This window comes from Macaca fascicularis, chromosome 7, assembly GCF_037993035.2.
Source record: "Macaca fascicularis isolate 582-1 chromosome 7, T2T-MFA8v1.1".
Classification (NCBI taxonomy): domain Eukaryota; kingdom Metazoa; phylum Chordata; class Mammalia; order Primates; family Cercopithecidae; genus Macaca; species Macaca fascicularis.
This window is the reverse complement of record NC_088381.1, coordinates 54,433,874-54,458,591: the sequence shown is the minus strand read 5'-3', so window position 1 is coordinate 54,458,591 and position 24,718 is coordinate 54,433,874. Positions and strand designations below refer to the sequence as shown.

Below are 24,718 nucleotides of genomic sequence, written 5' to 3'. Positions count from 1 at the left end.
GATTTGTCTTTGTGGAGATTATGACATGGTTTTTTAAGTATCAGGTCAGACATCCCAAATCTCAATTAAAAACCGGTCATTAATGGAAAGTTGGTTGAAGAATTTAAAGTATAGTCACACATGTGTTGTCTTCTATGTTGTCTGTCTGTTGAAACAGAAGAAATGCTGAAGGTTCAGGACAAAGAGCAGGCCAAGTCAAGGTTTGACTCAACCTGAAGATCAAGGACCTAGATATCAACACCATAGTTATTACAGAAATAGGGGTGTTTCAACATAAATTAAAATAGCAGAAATATAAAAGCCATAACTTCCTCTTAGTGGGCCATTTGTCACTTAACAATTCTGTTTCATAGTAATGAATATCAAATTGTACTTAACCTGAAAAAAATTAGATACACTGGTCATTATTTGCCATTTTAAGACATGTGCTAACATATAGTGTATAAGAAATTCTCACAGATTTCTCGTAATTTTCATTCTAAATAGTTTACCATCTGACTCATGGATGAACTGGGGGAAATTTTTATTTTTTCCACTAACTCTTTCCTGATGCCATCAAGTTCAGAAAATCAAAGCAATAAGGAAACAGCACCCAGGTTCGAATTCCCGTTTTATTGTTTTCTCCATCACATTAAACATCTCCCAATGAAATGGTGGTGGTTATAAAGCACCTAAAACACTTTGTTAGGATATAAAGCTGATATTTGTGAAGTGTCATTTTAGTATTTGAGTTTTCTGATTTTATGTCCAAATATGGAACATAACAATGGTAAATACCTTTTTTTTTTTTTTTTTTTTGAGATGGAGTCTCTCTCTGTTGCCAGGCTGGAGTGTAGTGGTGCAATCTTGGCTCACTGCAACCTCTGCCTTCCAGATTCAAGCGATTCTGCTGCCTCAGCTTCCCAATACCTGGGAATACAGGCGCCTGCCACCACGCCCACCTAAGTTTTGTATTTTTAGTAGAGACAGGGGTTCACCACGTTGGCCAGACTGGTCTCGAACTCCTGACCTCAGGTGATCCACCTGCCTCGGCCTCCCAAAGTGCTAGGATTACAGGCATGAGCCACCGCACCCAGCCTTAAATTCCCTTACTATATTAATTTGCCTAATGATAAATTAATCAGAGATTTTCCTTTTTTCTTTCTTCCTGAATGATTTGTCGGTTTATGTTGTTTATATATAGTGGCTGAATCAACCTTCTCTGATACTGTTCTCAATTTTTTTTATTTTTTAGTCATGGTATGTTATTATATCTAACCTTGAACTGTGAGAACCTCTCCCTTTTCCCCTGTCTCTCTTTTATCTTTTTTTTTTTTTTTTTTGAGATGGAGTCTCACTCTGTTACCCAGGCTGGAGTGCAGTGACACAAACTCAGCTCACTGCAACCTCTGCCCCCCCAAGTTCAAGCAGTTCTTCTGCCTCAGCCTCCTGAGTAGCTGGAATTATAGGCACCTGCCACCACATCCAGCTAATTTTTGTATTTTTAGTAGAGATGGGGTTTCACTATCTTGGCCAGGCTGGTGTTGAACTCCTGACCTCGTAATCCACTCGGCCTCCCAGAGTGCTGGGATTACAGGCGTGAGCCACCTCACCTGGCCTCTTTTATCATTTTAATCATACAAAGAGCTATTCTTCCTTCAAGCATTAAGACATGACATCTCATTGATGCATTTTAATATTCTTACTCCTTTTAGAGACTGAAGTCACTGTAAATGCAGATTAAACATTTTAGCATCCATTTGCAAATCCATGTGATTTTACTTTTATCAACTCTATTTGCATAGTTCTTTAGAGTTGAGAATTACTTTAATTGGTGATTTAATTAATACCAGTGCACTTATTTAAAATGTGCTCATGAAAACCAATCTTTATCTGGAATATAGGCTGTACTGCCTTAGTTTGGAAAGAGTTAAGAAAACTAGCTTTCACTTTGCTTGGTTCCCCAAAGGTAATTTGGCACATTTCCCAGACCAAACCAGTAAGGTAAGGGTCAAGGTGCAGTGAGTGATATTAAGGAACAGAATTCAAGCCTTTTCTCATGATTTGTCTAACTTGTAGCTCTCCAGAACTCAGTGGAATCTTTGGTTTATCTGAGTTTCAGAGCATGATTAACAGACTCGAGAAGACCCTGTGAAAATTTCATTTAATGGGGAATTGTGTTAGTGAGCACAGTGGGTGAGTTTTCTAATATTTCTTGCTTTTAAGTATTCGTTTTTTATTTTGTGAAGCCCTTCAGAGTACAGAGCTGTGTTATATGTACACGTGTGCAACAGACCCAGGGAGTTCCTCATAGGTTAATAGCAGCAGCTCTTTCTGTGGTTTTCACTGTAACTGAGCTTTGTTGTTAATAGCCCATTGCCTAGGATAAAAACAGGCAAGTGAGGTTGGAATCATAGATTCTGAACCCTTCACCAACCCTTTTTGACACATGGAAAGGAATGCTTTCTTTTAGTAATAACCAGGAGATGGAGACAGAAAAAAGGCAAGAGTAAGTCTGAAGAGATTAGGAGCCAAGAAACAGCTATTCAGGAAACCTCTGAAGCTGACTTTAGAACAAGAACTGTCTGGAGCTTTAACATTTTTTTTTTCTTTCAAGCATGTTGGCTGATTGTGTTTTGAGACAGAGTCTTACTCTATTGCTAGGCTGGAGTACAGCGGCACGATCTCAGCTCACTGCAACCTCCACCTCCCGGGTTCAAGCGATTCTCCTGCCTCAGCCTCCCGAGTAGCTGGAACTACAGGCATGCACCACCATGCCCAGCTAATTTTTGTGTTTTCAGTAGAGACAGGGCTACCATGTTGGCCAGGATGGTCTCGATCTCTTGACCTTGTGATCCGCCCACCTCAGCCTCCCAAAGTGCTGGGATTACAGGTGTGAGCTACCGAACCTGGCCAGGGGGCTGATATTTTTAAGGGACTTTATATTTATTGCTTTGAAACTAAAAATGGTTTCTATTAACTTTTGCCAGAAAACATTTTCCCTTCCTTGAAACATGTTGATAACTACTGAGTAATATACATTCTTGACATTAAGTGGTGCCTGAATGTCTTGGAAGTGTCACTTTGTTTTGTCTTCGCTAATGCATGGAGATAGAGCCCCCACGTTACCTTGATTTTATGGTGCTCCATATTATGAGAAACCAGCTTTGTGTGGAGCCCCTCTTTTGGGTTAATGACCGAGGGCAGCCCATCAAGAAGAGGCAGTATGCTTTACTGTGTGAGGCCTCCTTTATATGTACTACTCTCTTGACTGCTAGAAAAGTGATTCCTTCCAGCCTCACCACTGTCCCCAAGAGCCAGGTCCCCTAATGGAACTTCCAGCTCATTGCTTATTCCCAGTATAGAGAGACCTCTGGCTCTGCCAGCTTTGAAAGGATATTTTTGAAGTTGTATATCCAGCTGACATCAAGGCTTATTTTTCTGTCCAGGCACATGCATAATTTCCATAATGAAAAATTGATAAGGGGGTACTCCTTTGCCTTTAGATCTACTCCCTTAAATCCACAGGCGATATATGTTCTGATGGCACATGATCAAACAAAGTGCCTCTTTTAAAGAAACTAGTAAATGTCACCATGACTCACTGCCAATTGAAAATCCACAAATAACCTGTAATCATATATGTTTCCTTTCCTTCTTTCTTTTTTTCATAAAGAAACCAGGAAAAATAGCTAATGAATGTGTGATAACTAGGAATACTTTTCAGTGGGCCCAGCAAACTTTAAAGATGCATGAATTCATTTAATTGACCAGTCCATTGAGATTTTCTAAGTAGGCCAGTTTTCTTTACCAGCAACAGAATTGGCACATTTCAAGCAGACTGGGGAGTGGGGAAGATGGGAAGAAGTAGCTATAAGCATATGAGCAGGCAATGGTAAAACAAGATTGGTCATATACTGGTATGTGGCCAGGAGGATGCTTCAGATTCATTTTAATAAATGAGATTAACTAGACTGCGAACTTTCTTTTCCATTTGCCTTTCCTGCTGCACACAGACAGGCAAAGGTTGATGCTTCTGTTCTCTTGGCAACAAGACCTCAGTGTACCTACTAAATAATGGCTTAACTTCCTTATATAGATAGTTTAATCTCAACTTTATTCCTGATCCTGATTTAGTACACACTAAAGTGTGTACTAAAGTGTGTACTGAAGTGTGTACTAAATACTATATATAAATTAAAACTATGTAGTAAAGTATTTGATATTTACCATAGTATTAGAGTACTGTAATTAGTAAGTATGGTAAATACTTTACTAAATACTTGAGCATATTTGTCTTTAACCAGTTAAACATTCAGCTCCTTCTACCACCAACATCACCACCTCCCACCTAAATAAAATGTTTCATTCCTTGACTGTTATTCTCAAACTCTCTTGCAGGCTACCATACCTGCTCTATCAAATTGGGTTCTCAATATGTATGAATCAAGGTAAATAGAAGTATCTGCCTAGGTGAAGTACTGCCTTGTGTTCAGACAAGTGTATTGGGGCTTATGACTCGTTACTGTGACTATAGGACCAGTTATTTACATTTATGGGAAGTATATGCCTTCCATAAATCTAAATTTTAGTAGAATCTTTCAATACCAGTGTGACAAGTGGTCTGATTTGTTTCAGTCACATGACCCACAAAGTAACAGAGGATTTTTCTCCTCGGGATCCAAGAACTGTTGTTGGGAAGCAAGATGGCGGGGGCTGCACTTCAGTCACAACAGCATTGTCCCTACCTGAACTGGAAAGGGAAGATGGAAAAGAAGACATTTCAGATCCTATGGACCCAAATCCTTGTAGTGCAACATACAGCAACTTAGGTAAGTGCAAATGTCCAATAAGTAGTATTTAAACTTGACCTTTTTATGTACTAGCCAAATGTTCTGTTTTCTTGGAGAGATGGTTTTTATTGCTCCATGAAGCAGAAGTTAGACCATTGGAGTTATAAATTTTAAGTCACATCAGAAAAAAGTTCTGATGTTTACTAGGCATGTATTAAACACCTGCAACCATGAGCCGTGTGCCAAGTGCTAAGGGTTATTAACACTGTTTTGAGGGACTCACCTAGGGGGAAAGAAGTGAATTTGTTAATTATTTCAGTGTAATATAAATACAGTGACAGAGATATACATGGTACATTTTTAATATTACACAGAGGAGGGTGTCAAAAGATACCTTTCTGGAGATAATTCCTGAACTGGTTTAACTAGTTGACAAAGGGAAGAAAGAATATTCCAATCAGAGGCAACAATGTGAGCAAAATCATGGAGATGCATGTAGGCACCACAAACATTTAGTGTTGCTGAAATGTGAAGTAGAGAGTTAGCCAGTATCATGCCTTTCAGGCTAAAACCTTAGACTTTTTGCTATTTGTGATAGTGAGCCATCAAAGGTTTTTAAGCAGAGGAGTAACACAATTAGATTTGTTTTTTAAAACATCCACCCTGCAGGCTGCCATGCGAATGCGGATTATTTGGTAGCAGGAAATTTGGTAGTTAGATACTCTTGCAGGACCACACAAAGGGACGAGAAAGGGAGGCCTCAACTAAGATAGTGAGCGGTGGGGGGACAGTAGACAGATTTGAGAGCTATTTAAGAGGAAAAATACACAAGATTGGATGATGTGAAGAGTCTATAATGTATCTCAGATTTCTGACTTGGATCAAGCAGACTCAAGAAAGTAAAGATCCCTGTCATTGGAGGTATTTAGGCAGAGGCTGATGGACCATCTCTCAGAGGTGTTGTGAGGAGGATGATGCACTGCAAAGAGGGTTGAGCTAAATTACTTCAGAGGCGCCGGGCAATGCAAAGATTCTTCAATTCTCTGATCATCTTTACTCTTCTTCCTTGAATGCTCAATGACTTCTTACCTGTCTCCCTTGAGTGCCACATAGTTTCCTTCCTTCTGAAAAGCAAAGCCTGAGGCAGAATAAGGATTTCTCAGTGCTCTTCTTCCATGAAGTCAGGAGAGAGGTGAGTAGCCTGGACTACTATATGCAGAGCACTAGCAAGATTCATATGAACCACTGACCAATCCTTAGACTTTGGAAACCAGTGGCATGTATCATTGAAGTATTTTTTACCTCGTTTCTCATCTCCTTTCTTCTTTGTCCTTTTCCTTTGTCAGGTTATTGTAAGGAAAAATAATTCTAACACTAACTAGTGTATTTGGAAATAAAGGAGTCCCTAAGAAGGCCAGAAGATTATGGTAACACTGTGGGCGATAATACTTTAATATCTCTTTTTGGGAAACTCAATCATAACAACCCACATGCAGTTGAAAATACATTTTGTAAGAAAAAGACTTCCATTTTAAGTTCCAGAAGCTTTCTGTGATTTGGGAGTAGGGGAAACATACTATAGTTTACCCAAACTGCTATCTTGGATACTGTTTACAAGTTGGAACAGATTTTATCATCAAATAGCTTATTGGACTTTTCCCATTATTTGATATTTTGTGAGGCATATTATAAAATGAAAATTTACTATTTACTTTATACCCTCAGACAACATAATATATCAGGAATTATAATATCTTCTAGACATTCTTACTAAACCAAAATTTCTTTCATGATAGCCTCAGTAAAATATTTAATTTTTATTAGTTGTACCATATTTGATGGCATCTCTATAAATTTTTATTAGCTGACATTAGTTAAAATTATTTTATTTCATCATCTCAGTTATGAAGACTGGTAGAAAAAAAATAAAGCATTGCCTCTGTGAATATTCTGAGTGCCTTACATATATTAGCTCATTTAATCCTCACAACCATCCTAAGAATTATTATCCCCATTTTTCAGATGAAGAAAGTGAGGCAGAGTGCCTTGCCCAAAGTCACAGAACCAGTAGGAGTTGAACCAGCTGGTATCCAGTCCATCTTAGCCACTAGACTTTAATGCCTTTAATCATGAAATTCTTGTAAAATACTGAAGGGCTCCTACTGTTTTCCTTTTTCTCAAAAGAAGTCATCTACTTTCAGACATAAAATTTAAGACTTAAAAAAAAAATTGTCATCACTTTGCATTCAAAAACTTAAAATGGTTATAGATGCCCTATCAGAAAGATAGCTTTCTCTCTACCTGTTGCCTTCCTTTTAAAAGTATGTGATACTGCCAGGCACAGTGGCTCACGCCTCTAATCTCAGCACTTTGGGATGCCAAGGTGGGCAGATCACTTGAGCTCAGGAATTCAAGACTAGCCTAGGCAACATGGCAAAACCCCATCTCTACAAAAAATACAAAAATTAGCCGAGTGTGGAGGCACGTACCTGTGGTCCCAGATACTTGGGAGGCTGAGTTGGGATTATCTCTTGAGCCCAGGAGGTCAAGGACACAGTGAGCCGAGATTGCTCCACTACTTTGCAGCCCGACAAAGGGAGACGCTGTCTTAAAAAAAAAAAAAAAAAAAAAAAAAAAAAAAAAAAAAAAAAGTGATGCCAATAAGATATTGTCCAGTTTTCCTTAAGTGCTCAAGTATCTATATACTTGACTCTATAGGGTATGATACATTATGATACATAGTTGCTTCGTTGGAGAGGCAATAAAGTTGACTCCAATAGTTGTAAGATAAGGGGGTTTTATTTTGTTATTTTTCCTAATGGAACAAGTATTTTAGATGGCATTTGAAACTTTCCTTTTTTAATACTTTCAACAAGTCGTTTGCATGCAGGTTTAAACTACCCCTTTGAGTAATGTTTTACGATTTAAAGACTTGATAACTTTAAAAAATGGTGTGTTTAAAAACTAAAAGACAGCAAAACCTCCTAATGCAATAGCTTTAGATCCTTTTAAATATTCCAGAACCAGTCCATAAAGATCACTTTCTCTTTTTTCTTTTCTTTGTTTCTTTAATAAGACAGTAGATGGATTGACAGATGTGGAAGAAACTAAGGGAGAAAAATTCAACGCTTACCATCATTTTTACTGTGGAATTTGTTTCTGAAAATTACACTGTGAAGCAGATTTAGGAAGCAATGTACTATAGCAGGAAAAAAGATAGATTTGAGGGGATCAGTGGGATTTAGGTTTCTATCACAGCTGTGTCATTGCCCACCTGCATGATTGTGGGCTGGCTATTTAACTTCCCTGAGCTTCAATTTCCTCATCCAAAATGAAGGAATAGTGACATCTGCTTTGTAGGGCTAGTGGCAGAGAAGTACTTGGTACATATAAGTCCTTACTAGTTGTGAATTCCTTTATTTCTCCCCAAAAATATACTCTGCTTTCTCCTTTTAAAAAAAAATATATCTTAAATTTAAAATTTTTTTAGAGACAGGGTCTTTCTCTGTTGCCCAGGCTGGAGTGCAGTGGCACTATCATAGCTCACTGCAGCCTCAAACTCCTGGGCTCAAGTGATCCTCCCTTCCCAGCCTCCCAAGTAGCTGGGTCTACAAGAATGTACCACATGCTCGGCTAATTTTTAAATATTTTTTGTAGAGATAGAGTCTCCCTATGTTGCCCAGGCTGGTCTCAAGCTCCTGGCCTCAAGCAATCCTCCAACCTTGGCCTCCCAAAGCACTGGGATTACAAGGGTGAGCCACCATACCTGGCTTCTTTCTCCTTTAAATATGTTAGATATGGTAGCCAGAAAATGTAAAGTGGAAAGGATTTAAAATGTTATTAGATTGCTTAAATAAGCAGAACAACAAAATGTAAATCTAAAAAATTGTGGGCTTCCTACACAACTCATGACCAAAGATGTGAAATGAAAAGCAGACTACAGGATCCCCAAGGTAGCTAACAGGGAACAGAGGAGAGGTGACAAATAGCAACATAGCTGTGCAGATCCAGTTCCTTAAGATCTGCCAATTACAACAAAACAAAGGGACATGGACAATTTGTGTAATTCTCACATTTCTTATATAGTTTTTAAAAACTCCATTTAAAAAAAAAAAAAAAAAACTCAACTGGAATAGGCCTTGATTACCCTCCTTCAGAATCTCCTGTGAGTCCTTCTACCCTCGCAGCCGTCTTATTACTTCCACTGTGGTGCAGTAGGAGTTGTGATTGAACTATTCCCACAAAGAGCTACTGACTTATGCAACCCGTATATTTTTCTTTTTTACATTAGGCATCTACCTCCAGGATTAATTTAGATGTCATTCTTCTTGTCCTTAATGTAAATAATGCAAACTTTATTTTGTTCATAACTGAATTAATTATGATTCAATACAGTCACCACTAGCCATATGTGGCTTCTGAAATATAAATTTATAAAGATAAAAATTCACTTCCTCAGTCTCACTAACAACATTTCAAGTGCCTAGTAGCCATATGTAGATAGTAGCTACTGCATTAGTGCCGATATAGAACATTTCCATTGTTACACAAAGTTCTATTGAACAGCACTGCTTTAAAGAATGTGTTATTTGGGGGATTTATATTGTCTTCTATGTTGCACAAAAATCACATTGGTCTTTATGCAACTTGACAACTTAAGAAGGTTGCCCCTCACAGAATGGTGATTTTACTCTGGGTGGTGGTAGTATAAGATCACTTAATGAACTCGGATCTGTAACACCTTAACTGACCCCAAGCTGAATTTTATAGGGTATCTGTCGCCCAAAATGATTTCCCAAAGAAGTAATAAAATTTGTTTGAATCAGACCTCAAACATTTTCCCTTTGTTTCTATGTTTATCTCAAAGTAGACAGAGATCACTGTTTTTTTAATGTGGCATATTTGCTTTATCAGTCTGCTAAAATCAGGAACATGTAATGAAATAGCTCTCCTTCAATCACTTTGTAACCAAGTACTCATATCTTCTACATTCCTTATAATATCCCCCTTTATTCAACCGATTTTTGGCTTGTTCCTCTTTCTGCATCCCAACATCCTAGTGCATTATCTAAAACACACAGTAGGTACTAAGAATGTGTTTGAGTGAACGAGCTAAAAATGACTTTTGGATTTTACTTTAGAAGATTACCAGATTAGGAAAATCTGGCTCTGCTCAGGAAAGTTCGTCTAGGAAAATTTCAAGTCTATGTGCTCCATTAATCAGCTGGCTTTTCTTTTTCTAATATGAGGCTTCGTCCATAGGTTTCCTAATTAAGGAATTATGTAAACCATGCCTCTGTTTCCTTTCTATAGATCAGCACAAGAAACTGTGCACATTTTCTCATTTTACTTACTTTGAGCATCTCCTTTAGGCTTTATCCTTCAAATACTGAAAAAAAAAAAAAAAACACTTAAAAGTCTTCTGTCTCCAGAACTTCCTTTGGCATTAATATTGATTGTTAGTGTTAAATTTTAAGGGGTGGATATACTTAAAAGAATGTCATTACTTTGCTGGCCTTGATGTAATTATAGAATAATGTCATTATAAATGCCAGCTTTTAAAAAAAAATATTCTGAGGATTACATTATCATTCACTCATTTACTCAACAAATAATTATTGAGCAGACATTATTCCACACACTGCATAGCTAATGATCTGAACCAAGGGCTAAAGAATTGCACAGTTTTAGATCATTTAGATGCTTAAAAAAAACTGAGGTTGAGAGCTTTGAACATTTGTTTGAGCAGTTGTACTTCCTAAAATTGTAATTATTTCTATTTAAAAAGAAATCATACACTCTGTCCCGAAGTTAGCTGCATTCCCATTTAAAAATAGTTTTTCATATATTGGAATTAGTTGAGAGAGTGCAGTATTTAAATTACATAGATAAATTACACCCAAATAAATAATCTCTGTTTTTGGAGAGGTTTCCACTAATGAGGACTTACAAAAATCAAGTCAGCCAGCTGCTATACCGCTGACGTTCTTTAAAATGGTCTTTGTATCTGTTTATTTGAGGCTAAACCCAAAGTGGTCTTTGGAAATCAGGTTTATTTTATTGTTTGGCATGAAGTTGATATCCCCTGTGATTTGCTAGTTGTTGCTTATATTTGACTATGGTAAGCCTCAGCACAATAATAATGCCTGGGTAGATTAGGCCCCTTCCTCCTAAGCTGCTGATGCCTGCTGGAGGGGGATGATGCTCTGAGCACTAAGTTCAGCCAATGTGAGACCCTGTTCATTTGACGAGGCTGTTGCACAGTGATGGTGTGTGGCATCTATGTTTATAAACTCTACGTATTCCCCGCTATGCACTAGTGGAGGTGATGGTCTCTTATTTTGTCTTCTCCCTTCTCTTTCTCATCTGTATTACTTGTTTTGAGCCCTGGGGAGAAAATTAGGGATGAAGATTGAAATTACAGTTTAAATAGGAAGATAAGTTCTATTTATTTGGGCTTTAATGCTTTTATTCAGCAAACATTTGTTGAACACCAACTATCTCCCTGGTGCCAGGCTAAGTGCTGGGAATACTAATGTATTTTTCAAGGACTTCTGATCTTTGGGAGAGATAGACATGGGACTGGACTCTTAGGAGCATGATAGTTGCTGTGATGCAGATATTTAAAGGTTTAATGAAAGCCTCTTCTTGGAGGAGTCTGGAAGAGGGTCACAAAAGGCATATCTTTTGCTTGTAGCAAATGGAGAGCCACTGAAGAATTTTGAATAGAGGCACAATCAGGATTGTTTTTAAAGATTCTAGGAGCTACCTATGAGATGACAGGAGGCAGAGAGATCAACCAGGAAATCATGCTACTCCTACACAAGCAGGTCATTATTAGTGTTCTTTATCCCCAGTACCCTGAGACTGTAATGAGTACCTACCAGGTCACAGGAAAACATTTGTTTGCTTTCCAGAACATGATATAGGGCCCGTCAGTCTGAGGACCTTTTTTTTTTTTTTTTTTTTTTTTTTTTTGAGATGGAGTCTCACTCTGTAGCCCAAGCTGAAATGCAGTGGCATGATCATGGCTCACTGCAACCTCCATCTCCCACGTTCAAGCGACTTTCATGCCTCAGCCTCCCGAGTAGCTGGGACTACAGGCACACGCCACCACACCTGGCTAATTTTTTGTATTTTAGTAGAGACGTGATTTCATCATGTTGCCCAGGGTGGTCTCCAACTTCTGAGCTCAGGCAATCCGCCCACTTTGACCTCCCAAAGTGCTGGGATTATAGGCATGAGCCACCGCGCCCGGCCTGAAGACATTTTTAAGTGGGGAGAAAGTAAAGAGGTAGATTATGGAAGTTCAGAAAAAGAGAAAAGTAAGTTTTGAGTGTGGTTTAGTCAAACATATTTGTCCAAAAGAATTTTTTTAGCATATAGCAAGGCAGGATTTAGAACACAATCTATTTTTTTTTCTGTTTAAAGCACTGGTATGCCACAAAAATGTGGAGTATGTGATGTTATATTAGGCCTGCTGAAAGCTGAGCTTGGTGTCTGGTCCCATGGGCTTGAGAGGAATGTACAGGATTAAAAGTTTAAAATAAAAACAACTAAGATACCAAGCTTTTAAAACATTGGCCGAAATGATTGGAATTCAGTTAGGAGAACTTGTCTTTCTTGGAGGAAAAAAACTAAAAGCACAAACCAGTTTTAGACTTAGGAGAATGGCTTGACCTACTTACATGGGCTGTGGAATGTTTGTGGTTTCATTTGGAACGCATAAGTTTCTGATTCTCATGTGGAAATCTCCTTAGCTCCCAGGAGATCATATCCTGCTATTTGGGAAGAGAAGCCACGTTACTTACCTTTATTTCCTTGCTACCTTGACTGTCCATTTCCATTTTGAATTGATGACCAACTCTGTTGACTCTGTCCCTCAGTCCAGCCACTTATTTCACACCTGCTGTGTACCTTACATCACATCAGGTTCTGAGGGGATGTAAAAACACACACTTTATAAAAGGCTAAAAATGCTCTAGTAGAGCAAAAAATGCTAAGAGAACACAGAGGAAGAAGCGATGGCTTCCAGTTTGAGGTGGAGGAGTAGAGAGTAAGGAAGGCTTCAGTTGGTAAGTGCCATTTGAGCTAGGCCAAGGACAGACACCCAAGCTAAGGCAAAAATGTAAAAATAAAAACATGGAACATATTAACAGGAAATGAGTGATTTGTAGGAAGGGTTGATGAGAAATAGTGGTAGATAAGACAGAGAGCCTTGACCAACTTGCTGAGGAGTTTGAACTTTATTCTCTGGCTGGCAGAAAGTCACATGATCAGCCGTTCTTCACCTCCTCTGATAAGCATTAAAGAGCTGATGATGATGATAGACCTTCTGTCCTTTGTCAGTTCTGAGGTTATAAAAGAAAAAAAGGTACTTTTGGAATTCTCCATTTATCTCATGTCCGTGATTATTTTTGTTTCTTCTAATTTGGAGAAATGGGTAGAACATGGCTGCCCATAAAGCCTCTTATAGGGCCCACATTGAAACAGGTAAGAATAGGTTCATGTTCTAGTTTTTTTATGTATTCCATTCTGCTCTCAGCCCAGATTCTTTGCTTGGTCTTGGGTACACAGATGAGACACAGTCCGTTCCCTCAATGAGCAAACCAGTAGGGCATTCAGGAAGGAACACAAGTCGAGGGTTGTAAGTGCTTAAAGAGAAATATTCACAGGGTCTATCTTAGGGCCCAAGAAAGGTCAATTCTGGGGAGTGGAGTAAGAAATATTCCCCAGAAGCAGAATGTTTAAAGATGAGAGGAGTGGGAAACTATTATTGGAAGAGGATCAGCATGAGCAAAGACACAAGACACAAAGGAAGCATAAAATTGCCAAGAGTGCTGGAGAAACCGCAAGTAGTTTGGTGGCTCTGCCTTAAGATATAAGAGGAAATGCGATGAGAAACAGGTATACCAGGGCCAGATCATGAAAGGCTCACTTTCTGTGCTTGAAGATTTAAACTTGATCTTTAGGAAAGAATTTTTTAAAGCAGAGAAGTGTCATGATCAGCTTTGGTATTTGAAAAACATCTCTCTGGTGGCTTGTGTGGTGAGGGAGGTAAAACTGGAGACAGCAATAATAGGAGATTATCACAGTTGTCTGGCAAGGATGATAGGGCCTGAGCTGGTGCAATTCACTGCTTCTAACCTTCTCTGTGGTGCTTCATCTCTGTAAGGTCTAGGTCAGCAACTGAAAAATTAGGATTTATTACAAAGCATACTTCTGTCATCTTGTAAATAAACCATGGTCTGGCATCTCACATTAGCCAAGAGAAAATAGGGCTGGAACAGCTTTGGGAAGGAGACCCCACCATCACAGGAAACATTCAGTAAATGCCAAGCCCCTACGTGCTTGGTTAAGGGCACAGAGGAATGAGAAGATAAGACTGAAAACTGAATTGATGGTTGTTTCTAAGAATGGCTTGTTGATTTGCTTTATTGAGATATAATTTATATTCCATAAAATTCACCCTCCTAAAGTGTGCAGTTCAGTTAATTTTAGTATATTCACAGAATTTTGCAAGCATCACTGATGTCTAATTTCAGAGCATTTTCATCATCCCAGACAGAAATCCATTAGCAGTCACTGTCCATTCTCCCCTTCCCCCAGCCCCTTACAACTGCTAGTCTACTTTCTGTCTCTATGACTTTATATATTTCTGGAAATTTCATATAAGTGGAATCATATAATATGTGGTCATTTTTGACTGACTTCTCTCACTTAGTATAATTTCAAGGTTTTTCCATGTTGTAGCATACATCAGTACTTCACTCCTCTTATGCCTGAATAATAGTCAATTGTATACCACATTTAATTTATCCATTCATCAGGTGATGGACATCTGGTTTGTTTCTACTTTTTGGCTATTATAAATGTGCCGCTTATGAACATTTGTATATTAAGTTTTGGTGGACATGTTTTCAGTTGTCTTGGGTATATACCCAGGAGTCGAAATGCTGGGTCAAATAGTAACTGTATGTTTAACTTTTTGAGGAACTACCAAAATATTTTCCAAGGTGGTGGCACCATTTTAGATTCCTACTGGCAATGTATAAACATTGAATTTCTCCACATCCTCACCAACACTTGCCTGTGTGTTTTATTACAGCTAACCTAGTAGATGTGAAATGACGTCTCAGTTTGCATTTACCTCATGAGTGATGATGCTGAACATCTTTCCACATGGACTGGCCATTTATATATTTTCTTCGAAGAAATAGCTATGCAAATCTTTTACCCATTTTTACTTGGGTTATTTGTCTTTTTCAAAAGAGTTCCATATATTTTCTGAATGTAAGTCTCTTATCAGTTATGTAATTTGAACATATTTTCTCCCATTCTGTGAGTTGTCTTTTTTACCTTCTTGAAGATGTCCTTTGAGGCATAAAAGTTTATAATTTTTATTGACTTCCAATCTACTTTTTCTCTTGTTACTTATACTTTAGGTATCATATCTAAGAAACCATTGCCTAACCCAAGGTTGCAAAGATTTATTCCTACTTTTTTTCTAAGAGTTTTTTAGTTTTAGCTCTTATATTTAAATTTTTCATACATTTTTAGTTAAGTTTTGTGTATAGTGTGAGGTAGGGATTCAATTTCATTATTTTGCTTGAAACTGTTCTTTCCCTGTTGGATTGTTTTGGCAATCTTGTCAAAAATCAATTGACCTTAAATATAAGGGTTCACTTCTGCACTCTCAAATATATTTCATTCATCTATATTTCTATTCTTATGCCAGTACCACATACTCTTGATTACTATAATTTTGTAATAACTTGGAATAGGAAAGTGTATTATTCTTTTTAAGGACTTTGACTACTCTAGGTTTCTTGTATTTCCATATGAATTTTAGGATGAGCCTGCCAGTTTCTGCAAGAAGTCTAGCTGGAATTTTGATAAGAATTACATTAAATCTGTAGATCAATTTAGAGAATATTTCCATTTTAACAATATAAAGTATCTGATCCATGAGCATAAGATGTCTTTCCATTTGCTTTTTAGTTTCAGCAATGCTTTATAGTTTTCAAAGTACAAGTCTTACACTAGTTTTGTTAGGTTTATTTCTGGTTACTTTATCCTTTTTAATGGTGTCATAAATAGAATTGTCTTCTTAATTTTATTTTGGATCATTCATTTATAATGTATAGAAATGAATTGGTTTTTGTATGCTGATCTTGTATCCTGTAACCTTGCTGAACTGGTATATTCATTCTAATAGTTTTTTTGTGTGTCGATTCCCTATGCTTCTCAATATACAGGATTGTATTATCTGTGAATGAAGAGAGTTTTACTTTCCTCTTTCCAATCTGGATGTCTTTATCTCTTTTTCTTTCCTAATATCCCTGACTAGAACCTCCTGTACAATGTAGAATAGAAATGGGCGAGGTGCAGTGGCTCATACCTGTAATCCCACCACTTTGGGAGGCCAAGGCAGGCAGATCACTTGAGCTCAGGAGTTTGAGACCAACCTGGGCAACATGGTGAAACCCTGTCTCTATGAAAAATACAAAAAATTAGCTGGGCATGGTGGTGCATGCCTGTAGTCCTGGCTACTTGGAGGACTGAGGTGGAAGGATCACTTCAGCCTGGGAGGTCGAGGCTGCAGTGAGCCAAGATTGTGCCACTGCACTCCAGCCTGGGTGACAAAGCGAGATCCTGTCTGGGAAAAAAAAAAAAAAAAAAGAAAGGAAGGAAGGAAGGAAGGAAGGAAGGAAGGAAGGAAGAAGAAAAGAAAAAGAAAAAAAAGAAATGGCAAGAATGCAAATCCTTATCTTCTTCCTGATATTATGGGGGAAACTCCAGTCTTTTATCAATAAGTATGATGTTAGCTCTTTTACAAAGATGCCCTTTCCTTTATCAGGCTGAGGATGTTCTCTTCTGTTTCTAGTTCATTGAATGTTATTATCATGGAAAGGTGTTTGATGTTATCAAACGTTTTTTTCTGCATCTATTAAGGGTAATTATATGAACTTTTTTTCCCCTTTATTCCGTTGGCATGGTATATTACATTGATTGATTTTCAGATGTTAAACCAACCTTGCATTTCTGGAATAAATCCCACCTTGTTGTGGTGTATAATCTTTTTTTATATGTTGCTGGATTTTGTTTGCTAGCATATTGTGTAGATTTTCACATCTGTATTCGTAAAAGAAATTAGTCTCTAGTTTTCTTTTTATGTCTTTGTCTAGTTTTAGTATTTAGGTAATATTGGCTGCATTGAATTCAAGTTGGGAAGCATTCCCTCTCCTGTACTATTTTTTGGAAAAGTTTTCTAAAGATTGGTCTTAATACTTCTTTAAACATTTGGTAGAATTCATCAGTGAAGCCATCTGGTCCTGGGTTTTTCTTTGTGTGAATTTTTTAAAATACTAATTCAATTTCTTTCCTTATTATTATAGGTATCTATACAATTTTACTACTTTCTCTCTTTCAGTAGTAAATATTTTTTCCTTCATTCAAGAAATGGTTATTATTGATTCTATCTAGACCTTGTTATTGGCACAGAGATTACAGCAATGAATAAAACAAAAGCTCAGACCGTCTTGAAGCTTAGCATTCTCATATTTTTTTCTCTTCTCTTACTCTCCTGCTCTCTCTCCCCGTCCCTCCCTCTAAATATATATATACACACAATATATATGTATATTATATATGTGTATATGTGTGTGTTGTTGTTTGTTTATATTTAATATAGTTCTATTCCTTATAAAAATATTACTACATGGCATGGGTGGAGAAAAGAAGTCATTGAGTTTGCTGTATATATTGCTGTAGCTTATATAAATTCTCAGATATTCTTGAAGAAAATGGTGTGCATGGGAAATGGATATAGTCATGTGCTATATAATGATGTTTTGGTCAACAGTGGGCTGCACAAACAACACTGGTCTCATAGGATTATGATGGAGCTGAAAAATTCCTGTCACCTAGTGACAGCCATTGTAACATCATAGTGCAAGGCATTACTCACATGTTTGTGGTGATGCTGGTGTAAACAAACCTACTGCGCTGCCAGTCATATAAAAGTATAGCACATACAGTTATGTATAGTACATAATACTTTGTGATAAACTACTGTGTTACTGGTTTATGCATTTTCTGTACTATTACCATAATTTTAAAGTGTACTCCTACTTATTTTTAAAAAGTTAACTGTAAAACAGACTCAGGCAGGTCCTGCAGGAGGTATTCCAGAAGAAGGCATTGTTATCTTAGGAGATGACAGCTCCATGTGTGTTACTGCCCCTGAAAACCTGCCAGTGGGACAGGATGTGGAGGTGGAAGACCGTGATATTGATATTCTTAACCCTGTGTAGGCCTTTGTCATCATTGTCGCTGTCTTCACATGGTGTTTTTTCTTATAAGGACACCAGTCATACTGGATTAGGGCCCACTCTAATGACCTCATCTTAACTTGATTGCATCTACAAAGGCTTTATTTCCAAATAAGGTCACATTCACAGGTACCAGGGGTTAGGACTAGTAATATGTGTGTTTGTGTCTTCGTTTTTAACAAAAAGTTTTATAAATAAAAATAAATAAAATGTGTTTAAATAGAGAAAGATTTGTAGCATAAAGACACAAAGAAAAAAAAAATTTTTTTTTTTTGAGACAGAGTCTCGCTCTGTCACCCAGGCTAATGTGCAGTGGTATAATCTCAGCTCACTGCAACCTCCGCCTCCCAGGTTCAAGTGATTCTCCTGCCTCAGCCTCCTGAGTAGCTGGGAATATAGGCATGCACCACCATGCCTGGCTAATTTTTGTATTTTTAGTAGAGACAGAGTTTCGTCATGTTGGCCAGGCTGGTCTCAAACTCCTGACCTCAAGTGATCCGCCTTCCTTGGCCTCCGAAAGTGCTGGGATTACAGGCATAAGCCACCGTGCCTGGCCCAAAGAAAAAATATTTTTAAACAGCGTACAATGTGTTTTAAGCTAAGTGTTACTATAAGACTCAAAAAGTTAAACAAAATTTAAGTTTATAAAGTTAAAAAGTTACAGCAAACTAAGGTTAATTCATCAATAATGAATTAAACTTAATAATAATTAAAATCAAAATTTTTAAAATAAATTTAGTATAGCCTAAGTATACAGTATATATAAAGTCTCCAGTAGTGTATGCTAATAATATGCAAGGCCTTTACATTCACTCACCACTCACTCAGTGACTCACCCAGGGCTACTTCCAGTCCTGCAGGCTGCTTTCATGGTAAGTGCCCTATACAAGCATACCATTTTTTTATCTTTTATACTGTATTTTTACTGTACCTTTTCTACATTTAGATACACAAGTAGTGTGTTAGTCCATTTTCACACTGCTGATAAAGTCATACCCAAGACTGGGCAATTTACAAAAGAAGATTTATTGGACTTACAGTTCCACATGGCTGGGGAGGCCTCACAATCATGGAGGAAGGCAAGGAGGAGCAAGTCACATCTGACGTGAATGGTAGCAGGCAAAGAGAGAGCTTGTGCAGGGGAACTCCTCTTTTAAAAGCCTCTTTTTAAAATCTTGTGAGACTTACTCACTATCATGAGAGCAGCATGGGAAAGACTTGCCCCTGTGATTCAATTACCTCCCACCAGGTCCCTCCCACAACACATGGGAATTCAAGATGAGATTTAGGTGGGGACACAGCCAAACCATATCATTCCACCCTTTGCCCCTCCCAGATCTCTGTCCTCACATTTCAAAACCTATCAGGCCGACAGTCCCCTAAAGTCTTAACTCATTTCAGCATTAACTCAAAAGTCCATAGTCCAAAGTCTCATCCGAGACAAGGCAAGTCCCTTCCACCCATGAGCCTGTAAAATCAAAAGCAAGTTAGTTACTTCCTAGATACAATGCAGGTACAGGCACTGGGTAAATACAGCCATTCCAAATGGGAGAAATTGGCCAAAACAAAGGGGCTACATGCCCCACACAAGTCTGAAATTCAGCGGGGCAGTCAAATCTTAAAGTTCCAAAGTGATCTCCCTTGACTCCATGCCTTGCATCTGGGTCATGCTGATGTAAGACGTGGGTTCCCATGGTCTTGGGCAGCTCCACCCCTGTGGCTTTGCAGGGTATAGCTTCCCTCCCAGCTACTTTGAGGGGCTGGCATTGAGTGTCTGTGGCTTTTCCACATGCATGGTGCAAGCTGTCAGTGGATCTACCATTCTGGGATCTGCAGGACAGTGGCCCTCTTCTCACAGCTCCACTAGGAATGCCCCAGTAGGGACTCTGTGTGGGGGCTCCGAGCCCACATTTCCCTTTCACACTGCCCTAGCAGAGGTTCTCCATGAGGGCCCGACCCCTGCAAGCAACTTCTGCCTCAGCATCCAAGTATTTTCATACATCCTCTGAAACCTAGGCAGAGGTTCCCAAACCCCAATTCTTGACCTCTGTGCACTCACAGGCTCAATGCCACATGGAAGCTGCCAAGGCTTGAGGCTTACACCCTCTGAAGCCACAGCCTGAGCTCTATATTGGCCCCTTTCAGCAATGGCTGGAGTGGTCAAAATACAGGGCACCAAGTCCCTAGGCTGCACACAGCACAGGGACCCTGGGCCTGACCCAGGAAACTACTTTTTCCTCCTAGGCCTTCGGGCCTGTGATGGGAGGGGCTGCCGTGAAAACCTTTGACATGCCCTGGAGAAATATTTCCCATTGTCTTGGGGATTAATTTCTCCTCAGAAAATGGTACTTTCTTTTCTATCGCATTGTCAGGCTGCAAATTTTCTGATTTTTATATTTAATTTAATTAATTTATTTATTTGGAGACGGAGTCTCGCTCTGTCACCAACTGGAGTACAGTGGCATGATCTCGGCTCACTGCAACCTCCACTTCCCAGGTTCAGGCAATTCTCCTGCCTCAGCCTCCTGAGTAGCTGGGACTAAAGGTGTCTGCCACCACGCCCGGCTAATTTTTGCATTTTTAGTAGAGACAGGGTTTCACCATGTTGGCCAGGCTGGTCTCAAACTCCTGACCTCAAGTGATCCACCTGCCTCAGCCTCTCAAAGTGCTGGGATTACAGGCATGAGCTACTACACCAAGCCAAATTTTCTGAACTTTTATGCTCTGCTTCCCTTACAAAACTGAATGCCTTTAACAGCACCTAGGTCTCCTCTTGAATGTTTTGCTGCTTAGGAATTTCTTCTACCAGATACCCTAAATCGTCTCTCTCAAGTTCAAAGTTCCACAAATCTCTAGGGCAGGGCCAAATTTCTGCCAGTCTCTTTGCTAAAACATAAGAAGAGTCATCTTTGCTCCAGTTCGCAACAAGTTCCTCATCTCCATCTGAGACAACCTCAGCCTCAACATTATTGTTCATGTCACTATCAGCACTTTTGTCAAAGCCATTCAACAAGTCTCTAGGAAGTTGCAAACTTTTCCACATTTTCCTGTCTTCTTCTGAGCCCTCTACACTGTTCCAACCTCTGCCTGCTACCTAGTTCCAAAGTTGCTTCCACATTTTTGGGTATCTTTTCAACAACACCCCACTCTACTGGTACCAATTTACTGTATTAGTCCATTTTCACAGTGCTGAAAAAGACATACACGAGACCAGGCCATTTACAAAAGAAAGAGGTTTATTAGACTTACAGTTCCACATGGCTGAGGAGGCCTCACAATCATGGCAGAGGGCAAGGAAGAGCAAGTCACACCGTATGTGGATGGCAGCAGGCAAAGAGAGAGAACGTGTGCAGGGGAACTCCTCTTTTTAAAACCATCAAATCTCATGAGACTTATTCTCTCTCACAAGAACAGTATGGGAAAGATCTGTGCTGACTCAATTACCTCCCACTGGGTCCCTCCCACAACATGTGGGAATTCAAGATGAGATTTGGGTGGGGACACAACCAAACCATATCAAGTAGTTAGCATTGTGTTACAGTTACCCACAGTATTCAGTACAGTACCATGTTGTACAGGTTTGTAGCCTACAAGCAGTAGGCTATACCATATAGCCTAGGTGTGTAGTAGGCTGTACCATCTAGGTTCGTGTAAGTACACTCTTTATGATTTTTGCATAATGATGAGATTGCCTAACTCTCTCAGAACTCATCCCTATCATAAGCAACACTTACTATTACAATCCCAGATTATATTGGTGCTTACCATTGACATGCTACAAGGACGTGATTTTAACAAAACAAAACCACCACCCCTATTCATTATCATCCTCAGCACCATCCAGCACCTTCTACTCTATATGAACATCAGTAGGAGAATGTATGAGTTTCCTAGGGCTGCTGTGAAAAAGTACCACAAATGGGTGTCTTAAAACAACACAAATATATTCTGTCACAGTTATGGAGGCTAGGAGTCTGAAATCAAGGTGTCAGCAGGTCTGTGTTCCCTCTAAAACACTGGGTAGATTCCTTTCTTGCCTTTGTCTGGCATCTGGTAGTGGCCATCAATCCTCCGTATTCCTTAGTCTGCACCTGTGTCACTCCAGACTCTGCCTCCAATGTCATGTGGTGTTTTCCCTCTCTGTCCCTGTCTTCACATCGTGTTTTTTCTTCTTATAAGGACATCAGTCATATTGGATTAGGGCCTATCCTAATGACCTCATCTTAACTATTAAATCTACAAAAACATCTGACAGGTCACATTCATAGGTACCAGGGGTTAGCACTTCAACATACCTTTTGGGGGGATATAATTCAACCCATAACAGAGCCTTATAACTCTGAAATCTTGAGTAGAGACCTCATTTTAATAACAAGACTAATTTTAATAGCCTTTATGGAAGTTTTGTGTATATTTCTCTGTCTTTAAAAAATAATGTTTTCTCTCTATTATACAATAAATCCTGAAGGTGTATTCAAACACACATGTGTTTTATCTTTTTCTAATCATAAATGCTGGAAACTAAGCAGAGATGAATTGTTCTCTAACTAGGACTTATAAAAGATGTTGAAAGATTGTATCTGTCAAATCACAATGTATATGCCCACCAAAATAAAAGAGAATCACATAAGAGTTTGGGAATTAGTGTTCAGAACAGAAGTTGACTGCTCATATACACCGTTCCCCTTACCACAATCACAGGAATCTTATATGTAGACCAGTTTAAGCAATGTCAGAATCCATCTCTATAGTAAAATAAATATCATTGCTTTTGAAATTGTTTTCATGTATTGGAAAATGTTATATATCTGACAAGTACTATATACAATACAATGTAACTTTGGAATAAAAAGAACAGAATACTATCTTCTGAGCCCCTGTCTAATGGTCGCATTGCTAGTTTCAATTCTGTTTGTAATAATGCTCCCAAGTATTTTCTTTATCCACAATGCTATCATCTCTACTCTGTCACAATCCAAGTATATTTGAGTGTCTGTCATTCCTTAATATTCTGGTGTGGTGAATACAGCACTCTGAAGGGTAGGACTGGAGAATCTGGTTTCCTTTTTGGAAAAAAAACTCATCACCCAAACCAGTGCCCTGTTCCTGGACAGGGCCAAGATATTATGCATATTTATTGTTCCCACCAAGGCTTGGATACTTCAATGTTTAGGTATTTGTTCTTTGGTTGTTCTCTTTTCCCATTTTGAACTAAAGAGTTGACTTACTCTTACATTCCCATGGTTACCTCACTCATTTCTGCTTAAGTTTCAGTTATAAAATGAGATTGAAAACTTTACTTACTCTTTCCTTTTTATTGCTTTAAAAACAATACAGGGCAATCTAGAGCAGCCATGATACCTCCCAAGCAGCCACGACAGCCCAAGGGAGCTGTGGATGATGCCATTGCCTTTGGAGGGAAAACAGACCAAGAAGCACCCAATGCTTCCCAACCTACACCACCCCCACTGCCAAAGAAGATGATCATAAGAGCCAATACAGAGCCAATCTCCAAGGACCTCCAGAAATCCATGGAAAGTAGTCTTTGTGTCATGGCTAATCCCACCTATGATATCGACCCCAACTGGGATGCCAGCAGTGCTGGTTCTTCCATCAGCTATGAACTCAAAGGACTGGACATTGAGTCTTACGACTCCTTGGAAAGGCCATTGCACAAGGAGAGACCTGTCCCCTCAGCAGCAAACAGCATTTCCAGCTTAACCACTCTCAGTATTAAGGATAGATTTTCCAACAGCATGGAATCCCTCTCTAGCCGGCGTGGGCCCTCTTGCAGACAGGGCCGAGGCATCCAGAAGCCACAGAGACAAGCACTTTATCGAGGACTTGAGAATCGGGAGGAAGTAGTGGGTAAAATCCGAAGCCTTCATACAGATGCCTTGAAGAAACTGGCTGTTAAATGCGAAGACCTTTTCATGGCTGGGCAGAAAGACCAGCTCCGTTTTGGAGTGGACAGCTGGTCAGACTTCAGGCTAACCAGCGATAAACCCTGTTGTGAGGCAGGTGATGCAGTTTACTATACTGCTTCATATGCAAAAGATCCACTTAATAACTATGCAGTCAAGGTAAGAAAATATTATAAATCTCATGTTAAGTCTTAACCAGTACATTGTTATTGGGATGCATTCATTCTGCTTTTCTCCTTTCTTTCCTTCATTCCTCCATTCAGCAAATTATTGAGCATCTACCTCTTACCAGATGCTGGATTAAGCAGGGCGCTTATTTATTATTTAGAGAAAACAGATGTGTAACTTAACAGAATTACAACAGTATACTGCATGCAAAGATAGAGGTAAACAAGAATTCTATGGGATCTTGGAGGTACCTTAACCCAAACTCTAGAAGTCAAAGAAGTCTTTTTCTTTTTTTTTTTTTTTTTTTTTTTGAGACAGAGTTTCGCTCTTGTTGCCCAGGCTGGAGTGCAGTGGTGCAATCTCAGCTCACTGTAATCTCCGCCTCCCAGGTTCAAGTGATTATCCTGCCTCAGCCTCCTGAGTAGCTGGGATTATAGGCACCTGCCACCACACCCAGCTAATTTTTGTATTTTTAGTGGAGATGGGGTTTCACCACATTGGCCAGGCTGGTCTCGAACTC

General features: G+C 39.0%; 1 protein-coding gene across 19 annotated transcripts in view; it reads left to right on the top strand.

Annotated features, from left to right (window-relative positions):
- The window catches only part of PEAK1 (pseudopodium enriched atypical kinase 1), a 306,616-nt gene that overhangs the window by 257,357 nt on the left and 24,541 nt on the right, over positions 1-24,718 (top strand). For 17 of the 19 annotated variants that reach the window (XM_015453143.4, XM_065548242.2, XM_005560183.5 and 14 more), the window contains 2 exons: positions 4,618-4,811; positions 23,444-24,189. In XM_015453143.4, the coding sequence (XP_015308629.3) occupies positions 4,618-4,811; positions 23,444-24,189 (940 nt within the window). Of the gene's footprint in view, positions 1-4,617; positions 4,812-14,880; positions 16,041-23,443; positions 24,190-24,718 lie in introns of those variants that run through there. The other 2 variants (XM_065548248.2, XR_012415230.1) reach the window with 2 other exon arrangements.